The sequence below is a fragment of the Gymnogyps californianus genome, chromosome 2 (genome assembly GCF_018139145.2).
Source record: "Gymnogyps californianus isolate 813 chromosome 2, ASM1813914v2, whole genome shotgun sequence".
NCBI classification, from domain to species: domain Eukaryota; kingdom Metazoa; phylum Chordata; class Aves; order Accipitriformes; family Cathartidae; genus Gymnogyps; species Gymnogyps californianus.
Window position 1 is genome coordinate 87,514,313 of NC_059472.1, and position 22,687 is coordinate 87,536,999.

The 22,687-nt window shown below is 34.4% G+C and overlaps 1 protein-coding gene across 2 annotated transcripts in view; it reads right to left on the reverse strand.

Annotated features, from left to right (window-relative positions):
• Window positions 1-22,687, reverse strand: part of CDH9 (cadherin 9) — a 71,367-nt gene that overhangs the window by 30,136 nt on the left and 18,544 nt on the right. For both annotated transcript variants that reach the window (XM_050890691.1, XM_050890692.1), the window contains exon 2: window positions 15,157-15,451. In XM_050890691.1, coding sequence (XP_050746648.1) covers window positions 15,157-15,451 — 295 coding nt within the window. The remainder of the gene's footprint in view (window positions 1-15,156; window positions 15,452-22,687) is intronic.

Sequence of the window (22,687 nt, forward strand, 5' to 3'; positions counted from 1 at the left end):
TTTTACCAAGTTGATGATTTTTAATATAAGTATGAAGTGAAACTTAATTTCACTTGAAAACATGCTGTCCCTTATTTTTGTGTATATAGTCTCACATAATGGTTGATCAAGAAGTCAGTTGATGTGCTAGCTCCTGTAGATGGGTACTGTACCCTTGTTTTGGCTGCCCACTGATCTCCCATCCAGGAATCACAAACTTTGCACCACTGTGGTGTACATAAACAGTCACTGTAATCCCTGCTAATGTGCGTAAAAGTAATTTATGACAGATGCAAGAAAACCAAGCTATGCTGTGTGGATAGCCTTACTTCTTCCCTCAGAACTACCTTTTCCTCTCCATTTCACTCCGTACCGGTAAAAACAGATGGACCTTACCACCCATTCCAGAAACATGAGATGCTATTTTTATGTAGCTTTACTCCGGAAACAGTTCCTTTTATTTTATAAACATAATGGGGAAATAATTCTCATCATTTCTTGTGTGTGTTTTGTTTTGATGTTTTGGGGTTTTGTTCAATGCTTCCTTTTCTATGACAAAATGAAACCACATTTTAGATTGTGTTATCAGAACTTGCATTAAAGAAGTAAGTACATGCTAATGATTGTCTCACCACATAGAAAGATGTAATGTGACTAAACTACTCTGTCTTTAATCTGCCTGAAATGCTGCCTGGAGTAGAGACTTTTGCCTGTGAATACAATACATACAGCATTGTAACATAATGTCTGAAATTGAACTGGAAAAGAATGGCTAAAGCTGAACAAAGCCTCTAGCCCTCACCCTCCCACTGTTCAATACCTTGATACAGTAACTTTAGTTTTCCTTTGGCAGTAATTGTAACTGTGAAGTGCATCAGATGCCCTGCATGAGAATTTGAAAAGCATTATGGATGCAATAACAAGTGGGAAACGGTAAAAAGAATGAGAAGTAATTTGAAGTATTGGTGGGTGAACAGCTCTGTGTATGTTTATTCTTTGGGGAAGCTTCTTTTTCCTTTTCTCACCATAAAGAAAGTCACTTCTGAAACAGCAATACTGGTGCCATCAAATGGCAGTGATAACAGAGAGAAAAGAGTAGTCAGACTCTTTCAAGTGTTAATGTTGACTAGCTTTTACATTGAATTTCCTAGTGGCTAAAGAGGTACAGTGTAAAGTGATCTGCCATCCATAGTAAATGAACTGCAGCTTAGAAATCTTTTTCATTTTATTCAACATGTTGTACATACTTACAATTAGAAAACACACTTCTTTTAGGCAGAGCTAGTATCTGCAGTCTATGTTCAAAAAGAAATTAAAACCAAAACCGAAAAGAATGAATCACAAAAGTATCCTCAAAATTTCTATTCAAAATAATGGTGAAACTCACCTGTAGCATGTTTCTGGGCCTGGAGCTGCTATGCATATGGTAAGATTGTTCCAACTAGAATTAGTTGTTAATGAAACCAATATGTTGAAGGAGCAACAAGTAATGCCATAATATGGCACTTAATTACCTTGGTTACTCTTTCTCCGACCACAATGCTTTTACGGAGCATGTGGAAATAGGCCAGCTTTATGGACTGACAGCTGCCATCCATGGCAGGTCAGTCGCAGGAATTCCACCACTTGTTTCCCTTTTAAAGATGAGAGTTGGCAATCTTGGCCCTTTGCCCCATCTTAATTTCTGGAATACTCCAAAAGAGAGAAACAGCTTTCAGCTGTTTTTATGATAAGCTCAGGAAGAGCTTGTCCCCATTGATCCTACTAGGAAAAATAGTAGTTCGTAAAGGCTGCGACGCGGTTATCTATTGATTAAAAATCCCAATTCCTAGCCAACAGTTCCAACCAAGTTTTTAGTTCTATCTATAATTTTTAATTTATAAAATATTGAAGTAATCATAGAGATGTTATTTCTTCACTACTCTTAGGGCCCTTTGTTCATGTAGCACAGCTTTAAGAAGCTTTCTGCTTTGCCTTTTTCTTTTCTCAAAATAAGTTACCTGGGGTCCTCCATACAATCTCTAAAGGTTTCATTTAAGAGCAAAAAAGCAAGCTTAAAAGAAACAGTTTGCAATAATTGCCCCTTTTTAGGACTAAACTTTGAGTTTCTGATGTACATGCCTGTACAGTTCTGTATTTTACAATGCAACACAGACAGGTTTATGAATTTTTTGGGAAGGAACAAGTTAGCTTTCTGTACCTATTTTTCATTTGCTCTCTTTTTTTGAGCTTGGTTTTTATATCTCTTTATTAGATTTTGGAGAGTCTCTTTACTACGGATTTCAGTCTGTGACTGGGAACTAGAACCTCACTCTCATTTGCATCTTCAAAATTCTTCTGTAATACAAGTAAATAGAAAACTTTACAGAGTTTCTACCTTTTGCCAGCTCTGCGAACAGGTGCAATTTGGAACCGTACGTGAATCTTTGTTATGACCATGAGTATGTAGTACATTATTATTAAGACAACAGGCTGGCCTCATATTTATTTTATTTGGGGGCATTTTCATCATCTGTGGAAACTCCTGTTTGGGTGATGATAAAGTCTGTCTCTTTGAACATTAATACAGCCGTGGAAAATAATAATTTCCTATGAAAATACAGTAAATGAAGATATTATTGGTAAACTCAGATTTACATTAGTTTATAATATGTGATTCGTGAAAGCCTCTTGCTTCTGTCATGTTCAGATACTGTGGATGTTGTCTGTGGAAATGACAATAAAGACCTGTAATTTGGAAGAGAAATGGAGTCTAAAGCAGAGAAAATGAAACAAATTCTGGGATTATCTTAGTCATGGGCTTTTTAAAAATTACATGAGAGTACTATTTTTAGACAAAAGCAAAACACTTCTAGAGATTGCATTGGTATATATAAGTAAATATAGATGTAAGGGTATACATGTGTGTCTGTGTATGTACATGTAGATCAACCTCCTAGAATATTAAGTAGGGTCACTCTAGGGACTTTTCTGTTATTATTTCTAGACATTTCATTTATCTTCAAAAGTGTTCAAATATCTTGAGTATAATCTCTCAGATGATTCACATGCAGAAGTGTTCTGCTAAAGACTTGAGTTTTCACTATGTTTGCAAATTGGTCACAAGTGCATTGGCTATTGATTGCAAGATTATGGTCACAGTAAATGATGCACATCATGAGGATGATCTCATTTGGACAAATCTTATAGATTTGAAAACTTCTGGTTGAAAAAGATTAAAGGTATTGATTCCAAATTGTTTGTTTGGGAAATACTCTTAGAAATGCCTGAGATAATTTCCAATGGTTTAGACACTGGACTATCTAGGTCTCAGTGAAAATTAGTTGGACATATGCTTTTAAATAGTTTGTTTATTTTCCTCAGGTAGACATGTGTTCCTGATAGCCAAGGTATCTTTTAAAACCTTATTCATGAAGTCAGTAAGTACTGGTCTTCTGGACCATGAAATATAAGACTTTTTTCCCTGTTCTCTCTCTTAACCACCTCAGTGCACTAAAGAGGTGGGTATTATTTAGGTGTTTTTTTCACAACTGTCACATATTTTGACTTTATGAGGAAATAAACCTTTCGATTTTTTTGTTTATGTCTTCAGTATACTGTGTACATAGCCTTATTTATCACAGGCTATTTATCATTTGCCTTGGAGCAGAGTGAAGTAACTGTTATTGAGTTGACTTTCTGACAGGAAGCTTTGATGAGAATTTGCGGTTTATTGGCAGCAACTCTGTTAAATGCAGGATATTCACGCACATGTACATACTTCAGTGGACAGCAAGTTAGTTTTTTTTGTTTTGTTTTGTTCTTTAAATTACCAATTAGGTATGAGCAATATGTGTTTTAAATATGAAGATATGAACAACTTTCATAAGAAATAAAATTGATACTTGCACAGATCTTAATCATGCTTGATCTTAATTTCACAGTGTCACATATCTATGAGGCTGTAGGAAAAAGCTATTCTAGAAAGTCTTTGGAGGCATCTGGTTAGATAGTCGATAATAAAGTAAATGTGAGCATCAGGATTGTTGTCATTGTGAAAACTTGCAGATGTACATTTTGCTAGATATTAAGAAAAATACAGTGATTGCCATGAGAAATGCTGTAACCTATCTTGTTCCATGTACTTAGTAAAAGATAAGTATCAGTGGGAATAATATAGAGTACTTTTCAAAAGCAGGAGTTAGACAAGATAGTCCAGGATAAGACTTTTCTTACCTTCATTTTCTTGACTCTGTGAAGGCTGTGTATGACAGAAAATTTCCGAAAAGACTATGATTGGCAAGAAGGAAAAATGGTGATGTATAATAGAATTCAAACTGAATTGTTAATTGAACAAAGAAAAACACACACGCAGCAACTGCCATTTCTATAATTCATCTTCTATGTTGCTAGAAACTTATGATCAATTCTCATACCTATTTTCATGATTTAATTGAAAGAAATGTCATATTTTATTTCGGTAATATATATATATAAACATACATCTCTATTATATATACTTATATACATATATGTATGTATGGGCACATTTTAAGTGAGAAATTTACTTGTTTAACAATACTGTATCCATTACGGGCAGACATTCATAGTCCTTCCATCTCAGTAGAGAGCCATTTGATGGTCTCTTTTAGGGAGAATAGTGGACTTCTTTTGGGGGAGTAATGTTCCTTTCCTGAGCTTGCTACTCTTAGGCTGGTGGTATGCTGCAGCTAAATCATTTGTAATAGAAGTAGTCCTAATCATTCAGATTCACATGAGATAAAGCTTCCATTTCTCAGTGGCTCTAGTAAAACTGAGGGTTAGGGGTGGAGGGGGATAGCTCATGAAATGAGGTACATGGGATAAATAAAGATGTAGGAGTCTGGACCTTTGTTTTGTGACAGATTGATCTGTTTGATGAGACTGTTACCCCTTTGGAAGACTGAAAATTATGTCAAAGCATCTTTATGTACATTCTGCTGTGTGTGACGCTTAGTTACTTTCATTTATATTATATTAGAAAAAAAAAGTTGTGTTTTATCTTAAACCCAAATATGATCCATTGTATCTTATTTACACATTTTGGAAATACTTAGAAGTTATAGAGAAATCTAGTGGAAAAAAAAAACAATAACCACCCTGCCTTTGTGTTTTACTTTCAAAATAGATGCATGCATGTGTTAGCATGATTTTAAAAAATAAACCTGACACTTTACACTCAGCTGCATAACGTTAGCAACTAAAATGTATATTCAGGCATTCAGAAAGCTGCCTTTGCTTTTAAAAACAACTGAAAAGCTTCTATGTTCAGAAGATTAGACTAAGTAAGCATCCCAGATGTGCTTTGATTTAACAGAATAAAAAAATGAAATAATACTTCTCAATATAATTTGTAAATTTCTTTCATGGATACATATAACCAATTCTGAAACAGATTTAAATTATATCTAGTTAATTCCAATTCCTGATTTAGATCTGTGTCCAGTCTTCCCAGCCTACTACAGATCCAACATTTGAGAAAACTCATTCTCAAAAATCATTTAAATGAAGAAAAGGATTTTTTTCAGACACCTAAAACTACACAAGTAACTTAACTACATGGTTTCAGGAAAGAACCCTGTGCATTAGCATGATATAAATAGAGACAATAACGTTAGCACTTTAAGAACAAGATCTGCCCTTAGACAACAGATTACCTCCTCCCCACTACTAACTTGTTTATTTTAATTTCTGCTAAGTTTTAGTTTTGATAAAGGATGTAACACATGTATGCCTCTATTTGACATGTTCCTTCTGATAAAGACACAGGTGTTCCTTATATTAGTAATGTTAATTAGTCCCAGCTATTCCAGTCCTTAGTACCGGCAGTTCAATTGCAACAGGCTCCAATATAGTCACATAAATGTGAGAAGGGGCTCACCACACCTGTTATACTGTAACCTGTCTTAAAAGAAGCAAAATTATTTGGTGGGTGGTAGCTGCAAGAGCTCATAAGGGAATAAATTAGGTGCCTGTAAACTGGCATCATGCATAGGAACTCAGTATTTACTGCGGCTCTGAAAACAGGTTGCACATGGCTGTGAATTGTAACACGTTTATATCAAAGGATGTATAAAGGGTGTATGTTCATATCGAGGTATATATACGGGCTGAAGCAACATGGCTGTTCCTTAGTATTTTAAGAATGTCAATGAGATTTTTATTTTTTAGATGTGAAGCCATGAAAGATGAAAGGACTTTGGTTTAACAACCTATCAGAAGGACAGCATCTCTAACAATGCAGAACGTATCCCATTGTACTGCACTGCAGTGTGAGCAAAAGTGCTGATGTAAAGAATTCAGGCCCATTATGCTTTTTTTCAGAGATTATACTGTTATAGCTAAAAATCTACTGAAATAAAAGGAAGGAAAATGGATACATCAAAAAAATTTTAGTGTAAGTAAAATACAGGAACTTTTAATGCTAATTTCAAGCTCTAATCTAGAGAGGTTCAGGCCTCTGGGGTTTTGGGTTTTTTTTTGTTTGTTTGTTTTCAATGTACACAGATAATGGGAAATAACAGATTTGCTGCAATAAAGTAACCAGGCAAACAGTATTGCACTGAATCATTTCACAGAGATATAAAGGGGAGCCACATTTAACATAGCCCAGGCCTGAAAATTCCACTTGGCAAGAAGACCGTCACTCCAAGGGCACTGTGATGTCTGTTGCAGCAGTAGCTGAACATATTTTGACATATCTATGGAGTACAGCTGTTCTAGTCTTCCACTAATTGGCGGGAAATGAGAGATACAGAGATTAAATGAGTTTATCATCACCTTGAAACTGCATCTCCAACGTTTAGGCCAATCAGTTTACAAAGCCTAAAGTCCCATATAGTGCTTTAAAAGTCACCCATTGTGCTTACTAATTGCTGCATTTGAACTGCTGTCATCTTATTTCTTCCTATGAGAAATAGTTTAGACTAGCATGTCATGAAGGGTCAGCGGGTGAAGGTTTATGGCAGCTCAGAGAAGGTCACAAACTTCTAACAATAAGTTGACAGCAGCTCAGTTCTCTCAGTTCCCAAATATGGAAATTATTTATACCTTCCTGTGTTTACAGCAAGCGCTAGCTACTTTCACTTGCTGACAGCACTTCTACAAAACCCCTATTTCTTCTAGCACCAAGAGTGAGCGGTTAGTCACAGGGAGTGAATAGATGGTTCTGGTTTTCCCATTGTGCTGCCTCAGACTTGTGGTGTCTTAATAAGAAACCAAGCTTCCCCCCCAAAAAAAAGACAAGAAAGAGAGGAGTCCTATTTAGAAAATATGAGGACTTCATAGCTGAAAAAAAATGAATATGTCAAGTGATTTTTTAGCTGCAGTTAGATGCTGCTGGATGAAAGAGTCTCTCCTGCTTTTACCTGCTATACTTTGCATGCTCCTGTCACTTCCCTAGCCCCAGCTCTGGCATCTAACCTCATGTGATCTGACCCAGGGAACAAAAGTAGCAGAAAAAGAATATTGACCTTGAACAATCCTTTTTTTCTGATGATTTAGCTCCTTAAACTTTCTTCTTTTGGGTTTAGAGGGACAGTGGGTAAAGCATAAGACAGCACAACTAGGAGCAGAGAGACCAAAAGAAGAAGAGCATCACTCCTTCTGGCTGTAGCTTGAGATCTCCTTATCCATAAAGATAAAATGTTCTGTAAATCTTAAATTTGTGAATGATTTGAATTCTTCAGAAGCACTGCTTTGAATCTTGTTAATGCTGATTTTTGTCCCTCATTTTTCTGAATGTGCGGTATCTCTCAATTTTTTCAAGTGTGACATTAATACTTTCTGCATAAACTTTAAAGGAACTATGGTATTTCTGATGACTTATGAAGAATTTCCCAAATTTTATAAACATGATTTATTTATTTAAGTTTCCTCTTTACCTTCATATATATGTACATAATATACACTTATTAATTTTTATGTTATTGCTTATATTAGTTTTTTAAGTGTTTATCTTTTCTTCGGTCAGTAACAAAGAATAATGCAGAACCACTAATGGATAAAATCATTTATGTAAAGATAAAATTAACGAAGTTCTGAAGGAGAAAAAAAATATAAATTCAATGTTTACTTTTAATTTCATATGTTATGTTTGGATGTTCACTAGAGCTGTACAATGATAATCATCACAAAATGTTATTGTTAAAAATTAGTTACATCACTTGTTTGGATCCTAAAATGAAACTATTACTTTTCATTTCGATCAGAATGTATGTTTATTTGTTTCTTGAGATCACATAACTATTTGGCAATGTTGTAAACTCATAGATTTTCCTCTGAGGATGGTTTCATTCTGTTTCTTGAAGAGCCAAAATATTTACATTGCATATGCTTCTGTTTATGTAACTAAACATAGGAGAAACCTCAGAAAAAAATAGTAGTTTTGAATGGACATTTAAATTTTACAGGAATTATATACATTAATAGTGAAATAAAGTCCATGCAGGGACATCCTAACACTTACATAACATCCAGCTTGAAATCAATGGAGCTGTACAAATTCAAAATAACCTGCTTATAGTATCAGAGCTGTAGTAAGTTCCTTGCAGAGTAGACCTCATTTTTTCTAGGAAAATGCTGTCCATATTATATACATAACTATACAAATGATAGCATAATTTAAGGAAAAATAAAATAATCATGACGTAAATAAGATCCCTTTGGCATTCCAGTGGTTTTCTTTTTTTAACTGGAAATACAAATTTTTAAAGCACCCACTCATACTCTTCTGAAAAAGCTCTGCCTCCTGTCAAATACAAAATATTTATAAAGCATTCTACATACTTTCCTAAGAAAAATGTAGTGCAAGCCTATTGTAAATAAAAATGCTATGCATGTATCTAACAGAATGCATGCCCCAAACTGACAAAACCCCCAAATACCCCAAATTTCTTGGAAAACTAGATTTATATTTTTAACTGTTTAACAAAAAGAGGTTTTTGCCTTTTTCTCCATGATGGTTTATTTTAAGGAAGTATTATGAGGCATTGAACTCTTGTTTTATATTTTCATCTTTATTTTGTTGAAAGGGATTTTTTTTCATTATTAATACTTGTATAAAAGTAACAAAGAAGGTAAATTAAAAAAACGATAAAAATACTGCATTTAAAAAAGAGAACCCTATGCAGATTCTGACAGTTATAGAGGTTTTGAAATTCTTTAGTTATAGTGGCAAATGCAAACTGAAATATAGGAAGTATTCTAGCTACAGGATTTCTGCTATTGTGCTTAGTTTTACTAAAAGGAATTCTAATACTATATTTTAACTGCAGAATGTAAAATACGAACTTGTGGATAAAATATTTATTTGAAATACATCTTTCTCTTAAAGCTAACTCAATAGTTCATTTTAAAATAGACTGTATGTTAACAATTAGCATTCTGAAATTTTGCAAGTTAACAAAGTAGTTGTCATAAGCTTGTGGCAAAGTCAATACAGTCATTCATAGCTTTTTTTTATAAGCATCTGAAACCAGGGAAAATATGCAGAGGAGAAAATATAATTATTTCCTGCTGAAATGTGAAAGATGAGAGCTGCCTCCATTTAGTCGTTTACACACATCTGTAGATTAATGCTTACTGGCATAAGCAAATTTAAAAATAGAAAATGTGATGATTACTGTATTTGGTTTAGTTTTTTTTACCGTAAGGCCTACTTGTTCTTGTAAGAGCTTCCTAGACAAAATAGCAAACTGTTCTTGAAAAATATGTGTTTATGATTATGTGATGCTGAAAACGTGATGTAACTAAAACTAAATATCAGAACGCAGTCTTGCTTAAATGCAGTAGTAGTTGTGATGCTTATAGATTTCCAAGAGATACTATAGAAATAGTGAACAACGATAATGGAACTTCTAACACAATCATTGTGTAACTGATGTTGCAGTGTGTACTACTACACTCACAGACAACAGCACGGTAATAAAAATGGTAGTATTAATGCATGTTACCCTGTGTGTTTTACTGCAATTTCATCTCTCTTTCTCTCTCTTTCTCTTTGTGTGTATATATTTTATATATATCTTCTATTTAGAGTAGCTGTTAAATACAAGGCGTGTTTAGGCAAGCTGTAGTACTGTATACTTGAGTTGAAAATGGCCATATCTATATTTCATATATAATGTCCTTCTATCAAACTTCACTGTTCAGCTAAAGAAAAACTTTTATTCTGACTGTGTTCGCAATAAAAGTAATTTAATGGAAAAAATATAAAATTTAAATTCAGCCATTTAAAATATGGCTCTCTATACTAATACATTATACAAATCTTGTCATGTAGAAATTCTGAACCAGGAGGTGCCTTTGGTTAGATCCATAAAATCTACAAAGTAGCAGTTAAGTATGAAGAAATGAGTGCTAAGTTAAATTAAGCATTATCCCTTCTCTTAATAGGATCGATTCAAAGGTTAAAAATATGTTGTGAAATACTCATCAGCTGCATGCTAAAGACATTTAATAAGAAAAAATGGTAAGACTTACTCATTAAAATTAGCAAGGCAGGTACAGGAGGATGTCATAATATTGACCCAGGTGTCAAAAGGGATTGAACTTCACAGGACATCTCATTGCTAACTTCCCTTTTTAAAATTTTCTTCATACCTTTATTTATATCCTGAGAAAAGTGGTTTTCACAGTGAGGTGTAGGGTTAGTTTTGATTTCATTTTACTTTGTTTTTTTAGCAATCATCTTTCACTTGGAAAAATAGTTGGATCATAGCTTCTACTTGTGTAAGCCTTGAAGATGAAATGAGTAGATTTTAAGTATGATCAGGGCTGTACTTTTCCTTCTACATGAAGAAGAAATGAAAAGATTATTCTCAAGATACAAAATATGTATTTAGCTTCTCCGAAGTTTCCTCTTATAGTATTTCTAAAATATAGCCAAATCAGAATAGGTCATGCTTCAGATCCACTTGCTCTTCATTGTGACCAAGATTGTAGCTTACAGCTTTGGCATTCCATTAATTTAAAATGTTGAATGTCTTTTGTTCCTTTACTTTCTATATTATGTTTTCATTAACCTTTATGGGTCTGTCTAGCATCTTTTTCTCATTTTTTGGAATTATTTTTTATTGAATCAATTTACCTAGTCTCACATAAATCTCAGGATTCTTCCAGTCAACTCTAGCACTCTTTAAAAATATAGCTACAGCAGTTATTATCCTCCAGTTCTTCAGTATAGTAGCTGATTTTAATGAGAAATTCCATGTTATTGAGTTTTAGAATCTCTTAAATTAACTTTCTCATTTAATTTTTTAAGTTAATATCACTCTGAGCATTTAGCGTGATCATTTCCATAAAAGCTATCTGAAATGACACTGCAGTCAGCTCACTTCAGTGGTTTTGATTGCTTCCAGTACTAACTTTGGTACACAGCATTTTAGGTTTACCCATAATGCTGTTGGAGATATGACTGGATCCCATTTAGGCATAGCAAGGCTAATTTATGTATAGCTTGATGGCTGCAGTGCAGATGTTACAACATAGGATTAGCACAAACTAGTGCACAAAGAAGCATTCATATTTCCCCCCAGGCTTGGATAGGTTGTGCTGAAAATCCATGTTAAGCTTTCACTGTTCTTATTATCAAACTAGTTAGACATGAGTGAGGTTTGCCTATTGGTACTGAAAATCACACATTCTGTCAGAGGTGTTGACTTATCAGTTTCCCTTGTGTGCTGTAGATCTAGCTATTCCAAGAAACAGTCAGTAACACAGTGAGAAATATGTAGTACGATATGTCATTTGAATAACAGATACACATGCAGCTGGAAACATTGCTAGTGATGATTCCTCTTCAATTTCTCAATCTTAGTGACAATTTCCTGAGCTTTCATAAATATCTGCTGTCATATTTGTTGAACTTGGCAAACATAATAAATATAACAGTTAAAAAAAAAATTGTGTTTTAAGACACAAAATAGGGAGGAAGTGAAGGATGGGAAGAAACTGAGATTTTCCCACAAATTTTTGACCTGCTCATCATGAGTATATCTATTTCTTAAAATGTGTATAGTGTAATTGAATAGTTGTTTCCAGTCAGAAAAGTTATTTGGTTAGGTGTGCAAGGATCTGTGTATATACAGTTATAACAAATAACCTTCATTATCTTAAGTATTTATGAAGGTAATGCAGGACTACACTGACTTTTTCATTTGATGTAGTCTTAATAAAGATGATCACCCTATTCCAGGGATTCTTGTTTTTATTTTATTATTCTTATTTTCTTCCATTTGTTATAGAGGAACATATAGAATTGAGGGGCACTTAAGTTTTTATTCTGAAGTATTCTGGTTTTCTGGAATGCAGTTTTGTGATCTCAGTCTTTTTTCTTTCTTTCTTTTCATTTTCAGTATATTTTCTGTCCTTTTCTTTCAGATGCACTTACTTTCACAGCAGCAATAACCCTAATATGCATTGCTCACTCAAAATCTTCTCAGTTTGTTCTTCCATCATGACTTATTTTACACAACCCTCCAACCTCAAATTCCATTTTGAATTCTACAGTCCAGAACCATCTAAAAGGTTTGGCCCTACTTCCTTACCAAGTTTAGCTTTTGGACTTCTATTTGACACATATCTAATCTGTGAACAGCAATATATACCAAAACCACTGAAGAGATTAAGAGTTGAGGTATAATGAACCTACTTGCATAATTGACAATTCTCTAAATTTGTGATGTTCTGCAATAAACACTATGTTCAGGAAAAAATTGTTTGGACTGCGTATCCAGACAAAAGAAAAGTTAGTAGTTGTTCATTAAATCATACCTATTGAATGAAGAATAATTACAACTGCTTAAATGCCATTTTCATAATGCATTGGAGATTTTTTAATGGATATCCTAGCCACTGTGGAAAGTATGCACCAGGAGCTACTTCCACAGCCCATTGCCACACTGTATCAGTTTTTAGTTTAATTTTTGTCACTCTCTCTTTTTTCTTCTTTTCCCTGCATTTTGTTGTATGTGCTGCCTAGAGCATATTTGCTGACTTACTTTCATATAGCTTTCTTTTGTCTAGATATTTCAAGAACTACACTATCTTCATTCTGTATTTTATATGTTCTCTTGTCTGCTTTATGGGAAGGTTTACAAGAGTACCACTTGCTTACCTGTAAGTTGTATTCCACTTACAGTAAGAATCTCACCTTTTCACTCCCAAGTTATTTTCTCCAGTTATGGCATCTGCTTCCTTATCTGGAGGAATGGGACAAAGGGACTCCAAGAAGGAATATATTTGTGTATTCCTTGTTTACCTATATGTACATCCTGACTGTTGAATTAGCATTCTTATGACTGACTTCAGAAATATAAAATTTCTGCTTATTGAATGGACTGATCTGGATTTGGGTTCTTATTCTCTGCTGCTTTAAGAAATTGCAAAACTACTTTTACTTATTAAAAATCCAAATGCTAAAAATTGCTATTCCAGTGTAGTTTTTATATCCCCAAATGCAAGTGTCAACTAAACAGAGCAAAGAGTAACTCAAATCCCTTTTTTGCCTTCATATTGGAAGTTAAAGGGGTTTTTTTTACTGTTGAAATCCTTTTCCTCTAATTCTTTCTTCACAGTAAAACTCACCTTTACTTGGGTCTTTTATGGACACTTTCTCAGCTTAAAGTACATAATGGTACTTATACTGTCATCATCCTCATCAAATATAGACATTTCATAGACTTAAAATTTCACAGGCAGTGCCAAAGCGTTGGATCATATTCTGTTTTCTTTTATTCATGCTTCTCCATTGACTCTAATGAGGTTGGACTAAGTAATAAGGTTAAACATGGACATCATGCTTTTGATCCTATCTATTCCTGTAGAGTTCTTTCCTTACAAATATATTTCAAATTAAATATGACAGGTGCACTGCCAACATTTTTCCTTCACAGATTATCAGCAAAGTACATCTGAATGGAAAGAATTTCTCTATTTTCCATGTATCTTTAAAAGAACCGTTCTTGGACTCTTCACATTATACATAGTAGTGTAAGTATTCCCTTCTCATGATTATAAGAGAGAGTTATAAAAGAGTCCCGTTCCGTTATACTTCTGCTACTGCTCTCAGAGATAACTATTAGCTTCTGGAAATTATTTTGCAAAGATACATATTAGTCACAAATGTTGATTGGTATTTTATTGTCTCTCTTAGCAATGCCATCATACAGGGCTGATTTTGCAAACCATTACAGTAATTCATGATAAGTAAATAACTCTTGAGAATTTATCTGTCAGTTGTTTCCCATAGCCTATGTATTTTATGCTTACTCATCTTATCAGAGAGACTGTCTGTGCTGTAAAAGAGTGGAGCACTTGGGTAATTATGATGACTTCTGATGAATGTGTGCTGGTGAGTGTTATCTATCACTTTATATTGTTTGAACACAACTCAGAGAATTATTTTCCTTTGATGCTACATTTCTCACCTGTCTTCTACTGTCACTCCACATTTTTACTTTTCAGGGCAGCAGTTGTGAATAGCTGTAAGTTTTTATCCATGAAGAAAAACATTTTTTTAAACAAAAAGAGTTATTTCTTTGGGGAAGGGGTTCATACATTTGGTATCTTAAAAAAAAACCACAAACAGACAAGTCCATATTAAAAAACCCAACAAAAATAACTACTAGTAGTGATACCAAAGGTAAAAAGTAATTTAAAAAAAAATCAAACCAAAAAAACCCCCAAACAAATTTTTAGGTATTTGTAGGAACATGTTTTGCATCATTTTGATACATTAATTGATTTCTGTACTTACATGTTTAAAGTTGTTTGTGTCTAAAGGTACAGAAAGGTTTGGTAAATTAGACTTTACAAATACAAAGAGGATACATTTTATGCAAGTGATATTCTCAGCTGTGGCAAAACTATGTAGTAACTGATAAGACAACCATACATGCTACATTCCTTGATGGTTCTGGTGGGCTTAAAAGAGTAAAGAGTAGCTTATAGTGTAGAAAAGGGATTAAAAAGTGGATGAAGATGAAACAAATAAATAAAAAGAGAAACCAATCATTTATGATACATTACTGGCAACAAAAATTGTTCCATGGCTATTCACAGAAGCTAGTATTAAATGCCTCAAATAATAAATTACTTATAATTTCCAAATCAACTCAAACACATTTGTATTTTACATAAGGATAAGTTTTTACCTACCAACTCCAGACATCTCCGGAATACTGGCGGTGTACAAGTCCTTGGTGAATTTTGGTTCATTGTCATTGATATCGTGGATTTTAATAATAAATTCAGACTCTGGCTCCACTTGTCTTCCAGTTTTTCTGTCTATAGCCTTGGCACGTAGCACATACAGGGACTTTTCTTCTCTGTCCAATTTCTTTGCAGCATGAATATCTCCTGTATTTTCATCTATAATGAACAGACTGCCAGCCCCATCTCCTGTTAATATGTATTTTAAATTTCCATCTCCTTTATCTTGGTCAGTGTGTAGCTTCAGGGAGGTAGAAAAGAAGAATTCTATAAATACATGTATTGTTATTACAGACCAAATCATTCAGCATGTATGAATAAGTCTGTACAATCTTGACTATAATTGGGGTCAGTAGTGGTTATCTTCTGTTTCGCTGTTGGAAAAATCGCAAATTTGAGACTCAGTCATACACAAAAAATAGCTCTAAACAAACTCATTAGGACATAGGGGGATGTAGAAGATATTGGAGTAGTATTTAAAATTACTAACTTAAAACAAAAAATTATATTTCTTTGAATAGTCTGTCCAGAAACTACCAGAGGTCTCCTTTTTGAAGACGACGGGGGGTGTAAAACTCCCAAGTTTCTATTTGCAAAATAACACTTGTCTTCCCATTTAATGATTGCTGATAAGGCAACCAGTTACCTTGTAACAACATAGAAAAAATGAGGTTTAAAGATTATAGCTTCTGAACTTCCCAAAATCACCTATAAATGTTCTGATTTAAGCAACTTGTGTTTCTAGTTGTAGTCTTTTTCTTTTTTTTTCTTTAGGAACATCTTACTTCAGTTAGTTCCTTCCTTCCTTCTAGTCCTCTCCATGCAGGAGAAATAATTTTCAAGAACACTAGGAGGTAAATTTTCAAAGCATCGAGTGGGGTTTAACAGTCCCTTTCCTACTACACCTCTTCATAAGAGTTCAAAACTGTATCCCTGTGAACTTACAGGCACTGATTAGTTTGCCATATAGCACCATTATGAAAAAGTGCCTAAAACCAAGGCCAAAGCAAGCCATTGAAGCTGACCCAGGCACTAGAAATTCTCACATAATACTCTTTTTCGGAAGTCTATTCCTCTATTTCATTTACAGGAACCCACAGTTCCTTTTTACGAACATCTGCAGTATATTTTCCTCCGGTATATGCTTACAGCCACATTTGGCCACAGATCAGTTACCTGAGCATTTTTCAAATGGGACAGAAAGAATCTTATCCCAGCATTTTTTTGATTTCTCTGAGTAGAAAAATATAGTATATCATCCACCTGAGAAAATGTTGTTCGATATCAGTAAAGGTATTACTCTAGATAGTCACTAGAGCCAGATAAGTTATTTTATGCCACTTTTTTCCTTGTTTCCTTGTTTCTGTATTCCTGCCAATGTTTATCTCCATGTTTCATAGTTAAGCCATTGCATCTTTTTATTACTTCACCTGTATGAAGGGTGATTGTGATGGATTTTGTTACATTTCTTCACTTTGATTTTTTCCTCTGGTTTAACACTTTAGCTTAACACTAGTCACCAAATGTGATCTGATTATTGTTACGGTCTTCTAGAGGTAAGACTGGATGAGATGACTATCCAAAGTTTTAGCACTTAATATATTCAGTGTATATCTGTAATAAATATCTGTGGAAATTCTTAAGGATTGCATACAACGGGTTGAAAGAATTATATACAACATGCATATAGCACTCAAAAAAAAGTCCCTGACAACTTGCCAACTCTACAGGTAATACAGAGAAAATAAATTTAAATATTGTATGGGTATCTTGACACAGAATGTGGAGCATTATGTAATCAATATACAAAGTTCATTAAAAATATTTGATTCTTATTTTCAGGAAAAAAAGAGTACACTTATTTGTACGTCAACTACAAAATATAACATATTACTTTCAGTCAGATCATTCTGTCTTGTGCCACACAGGACAATTTCCTGTCCCTAAGAAACAGTGCACATTCTTTCTTGTTGAGATATTCCTCACCTTGTGGCATAAATATAGCTTTCTCCTTTTTTCTTGAGGTAGAAGCTTTCTAAAATATGCCAAATAAGAATCAGATCTCAGGACTGATGACTAGCATCTGAACCTAGTTTACTCATGAAGACAGGCCTGCTTCTTTTTGAGTCTTTAAAACATCCAAGTACCTGTTACGATGCCCTGTGTTGTTACATGCCTCCTTAACATCCTCAGCCAGCCAGCCGGGGGAGCAGCCAGAGCAAGAGCTGTGTCTGGGAACTCAGTGAGGGATCAATCCCATGGGTCAGGAGAAGGGAAATCACTCAACATAAGGCGTTAGGGAGGTTGGAGCCTCTGTGAAGCTAACATCCTTTTTCAACACTGAATATAAGGACGTACTTCTCGATTCTCACGCCATAAGTCATTGCTGACTAATTAGTATTTTGTTAAACTGTTTATAGTACTAACATTACTCATGTAAATGCTTACATTAGACAAGTAAGTTCTCAAAAGTTGGGTAGCTGCACATTTTGTCCTGTATTTATAAAGTTACTTTTTGTATTTTTGAAATAATTTCCATCAGTCTCCCTGGGGCTTTTGTTTTTTTCCTGCACTTGTATATACTCCAACATACATTGTTCTTGATAGAAATTTATTTAACTTGCTTATTGTTATATGAATTAAACTAAACTCTGGCCCACAGGTATTATCTCCATAGCAGTCTGCCTGGCAGACTGCAAAGAAAGAGACTTAACTTACAGGAGCCCTGGTCTTTAGTTGTCAGGACTGCTATGCACGGGAAGAATGGAATATGTCCACAGACACTAGAGGTTTCATGCCTTAAAAACAAGCAGCCATTACTGAAACAAAATATCACACAGTTCTGAATCGGAAAATAAAAGAAAGAAGGAGGTAGGGGGTAGAATGAGATTTTTATATTGTTTGTGCTGATTTAGAACAGAAAACAAAATTCTTAGTTTAAATAGGAATATATTGAATATGTTGAATTTTTTCAGAAATAATAAGTACATAATATGCATTTTATTGGAAATTATATCTGGAATGTTATTTTAATATAATTTTATTTGAAAGTGTGTTAATAATGTAGTTCATATTTGAAAACCTGCTAAATGCTTTTCCCAGGCAGTTCTGCTACCTAAAGAATCTTTCAGAGACTATAAACTGACTTAAAATTAGCACTTTACTTACTAAGATTGCAAGTTTTGCTATCTGAAATTTTTTATTCCTACAAACTCTTTCTAGACTTGGAGAGCTGGTCATCTGCTGAAAAGAGGTCCTATATACTAAGAGAAGACAGATACAGATGAATAGCAGAGATCCAGGCTATGAATATAAGTAGTGTGCCAACCTCATTTTGATTGCTCATATGAGCAACTCTGCTGGCAATCCAGGGTCGACAACCTCTTGAAACGGGGCGACAATGAGCAAGTAGTGGGAGCAGTGATCTTTTCTGCTCTAACAAGTGGTTCTGGAAAAAAATCACATCTGTCCATTGCCATTCTCTTACCCTGCTCCTCAACTATACATAGATCCTCAGAGAATAGGTTAATTTATTTTATCTGTCTGTTCAAACTATCTACAAAGATGTCAGGTAGCTCAAACTGTGATGGTATTTTAGGCTTCCTACTTATCTCATGATTCTACCAAATGATAAACAGAATTTTCAAGCATGATAAATTTGGGAATAGAATGTGATTTCCTAGCAATGAAGAGTTCCACCCCCTATTGCCAATTTACTATAAGCACGATCACTTGAATTACAGTTGCAAACTAGCACTTATGTTACGTGTAACAGTTTCTAATCCCTATGTACGTTTTGTTTTGCACTTCGCATTTGAAGAATCTTCATTAATCTGTGAAGGAATTTTACAACATCATAGTTTGTGAAAAAAAATGAGACCATTTTCATATTTAAGAATAAATAAAGCAAAACATTATCCAGTGTCTTATAGAAATAAAATACTAGTTGTGTAAAATAGAATGATCAACCTTTCTCTCACTGTATTAGTTACATAAATACAAAACATGCTTTTAATTTATGAGATAGAATAACTCCAAATAAGATTGTAGATGTTTATGCAAAATAAGTATAGGGACATATACATTTGTAAAAAGATACTGCAATTTAATTTTGACCAATCTATATGGTGTTTCTTTATGACTGGTAATCTTCTATAAACTGCTTAAGTATTTTGAATTTATAATATAAAATATGAATTCAGCTTTTCAAATTTTAATTGTTCTACAGAGAGCCTACAGAAAATTGCCTACAGAAAAGCACACGCAAAAATGTGGTGTATTATAATAAGTTTACAAAATATCATGCCCTTTATTCACTAAAACCAAGGAATAAGAACAGAGAAATTTTCTAAATCCTATTTCCGGTTACAGTAAATAGTTTTACACACAAAATAGTTTGTGGATTTTTTTTTAATTACTAGAATGTTTATGTGTGTGAAGGAGACTCAGATGTTCACACTGGAAAAACAGTATCCATATATTTCATCTGAAGTAATCTTTGACTGCTGTGGTTTCCCTCTACATCTTACAGATTCAGAAGGTCTGAGGAGGTCCATCATTTACTATCAGCAGAAAGTCATTCCTGTTGAAATGTTTTGTTTTGTTTTACTCTACATGATCCTTTTTCTCTATTTGGGGTGGGGTAGGTTAGCAAGCAAAAACTCTATATGGGTGGAAAATGAACTTGTCAAATATGTCCTTTCTCATATCACAAAATTTTCGTTCTGCAATTTCTGTGAAGAGCTGGCAAGTCAGAGGAGAACCATGAAATACTTTGATAAAGGAAAGCAAACAAACAAAAAAACCCCCAAACCAGATAATATATTAGATTACTCAGTATATAATGACCACATCGATAACAAATGCCATCCCCATTCCATTCAATATCCAGCATCAATTCATCTGCAACACATTGGAATGAAGACATAACTTAGAAGATGCACAGCTGAGTATCTTGATTTCTTAATGTTCTTTTGCACACATTTCTTTTTCTATAGTCTTCTGTGTGGCTGGCTAAACATGTTCTCAACACAACTTTTCCTGATGATCATCAGAGACAAAGACATTGGTAATGGTGATGGGAGTGACAATTAGCTATTTCTGTAACAATATACGTCTTATAAATATGGGCATATTTATAAATGCGCTCTCAATCTTTTTTCTTTATTTACATAGCAAAAGTGTGCATCTCAAATTAGCCTGGCCAGTTCTGTGAAACTGAATTTTTATGTGATGTGATAATTGAGATCTTGATGTTCTCAAAAGAAATCTTGACATAAATTTACATGGGTCCCTGTTACTGTAGCGTCCAATAAGTAAATGAGTAGACAAACAGCAGATTATCTCAGAGTTCTGTAGCATAATTCTATTTCCCCTAAATTAAGTACCTTGCTCCTTTGGCTTACACTTCATCCTCATGTAGCACTCAATATTTGTCAGCAAATGGTGGTTATAACACATAACTGCCTGGTTTCAGGAAGTATTTTATTTGACTATGCATTCTTAGTGTGTCCAAGGCTAATCCACAACTTCTGTCAAAATTGCAATTATTATACACAGTAGAGAAGATATCAGCATTATTTGGAGGGAAAAGATATATCATAAATTATGAAGTTCAGGAATTGGTAGGGAATGGTAAAACAAAACGTAGAGGAATAAGAAAAAAATGTTGCCTTAGAAAAGAGTTCCTTAAAGGCCCATGTTTAAAAGTGCTTGACAGTTTCTTATTAATTCAATTTTAATCTACTAAATTTCCTGTAAACTGTGCAGCTGATCTGGTTCTCAGCTCTTTGTAATAGAGAGTAACTCTTTTCAAGTTAGGCAGACATATAATCAATTAAAGAAGGGAGAATCAATCAGTTAACAAATTATATAGTGAGATGAATGAATTTTCCCCATTTAGAAGCAAGAATTTGCCAGACTTCATTTAGATTTCGTTTTATTTGCAATTTATTTCTGTATGACTACTGTTGCAGAAGAAAAGGGGAAAAAAGAACAAGATGAGCTCCTTATGACTAGTGAGACTCTTATGTATAAATACAGTGAAAACATTTATTTGGTTGCCTAAATTCAGAAAAAAGGTATGATCTCTCTTGTGGAGAGGGATGAGGGGAAAGGAAGGATGAAGACACATCAAGGAAAGGGTAGATTCATGTTTACATTGTGGTAGGTACTGTACTAATGCTTACAACTTAGATGGTTTACAGTGTGCCTCTGTATCATGGTATAGAAAAAGGGCTACTGCTACAGATTTCTTACCTCCACTGCCTCCACCCACACAGTTGTCTCCAGCAGAGGAATCCTGATATCCCATGGTCTTCTGTCTCAGACCCTATTTGCCTGTAAATGCCTTCTAGAAAGTGTGAACAATGTTCTTTAATTACTTTTTAAGTGAAGATATGTTGGGGGATTATTGTGGTCAAAAGAACTCTTTTTAGCGTCACAAAATTGGTACATCTGCATATTTTGGTAGGAGATGAGGACCATGCTGATTTCCACATTGTTGTGGTGAAACTACTGCCAGAACACAAAAGAACCTCTTCAAGGGTATGTCAAGGATACAGGATTGCACAGAGCTGCAATCACAGCTAGAATGCAGGTGCACATGGGAGAGACAAAGGGCGCAAATACAGAGTTGTAAAGTCAGAAATATTTTTTTTCAGATGTGTCATGAACTTACCAGATAGAGAGGCAGGTGATTGATATCTGACTTGGAGGACAAGTGAATTCATGGGCATGCCCAGTCCCAGGCCCAAACTCCTGAAACTCCAAACTCTCTAACATCCTGATCACACATTAGAGAGAGTAGAGGCTTCTATCTGTCTCAGCTATTTTTATTTGCTCTCCTCAAACCAGGACAGGGAGGAATGGGAGGAAGATGCAAAACTGAGTCTTTTCTTGGCATGGGGACACAGTTCTGGGCGCCACAGGTTAGATATAGCTATGGCATGTTACCTTTCTTCCTGCGTCCACTGTCAAGAACATTGCCTTGTATATTGTGCAATACTGCAGTTGGGTGTTCATCCTTACTTGCTATTTACTGTTGTGTATAAGGAGAAGTAAGAAGTTCTTTGAGCCGAAGTCCTACAAATTACATTAGAAAATTCTAATGTCCTTACAGTATTTTTTAAGCTCATCCTGTAGAATTGTGAAGGTATTATCATAATTTCTGTAAATTTGCTATGATAATCCACAGGGCTTAATTCCTCTTTCATATTATAGTTACACGAAGCAATTTCGAAGGAGCCTACTCTACTGCAGTCTTCTCTGTTATTTCTTTCCACCTTCACCAGTAAAGCTAGATTGTATTTGTATTTATACAAAACACTGAAAAAGCTAATTGTAAGTTTGTGTATGCCTGTATATGTATTTTAGATGTTTGGAGCAGTAGCCTATTGCATGATCTTTGTTAATGTTGGCTGGAATGGGGTTTTATTTCAATGTATGTAATTCAAAGGTCTTTCTTAAAGGAGGACAT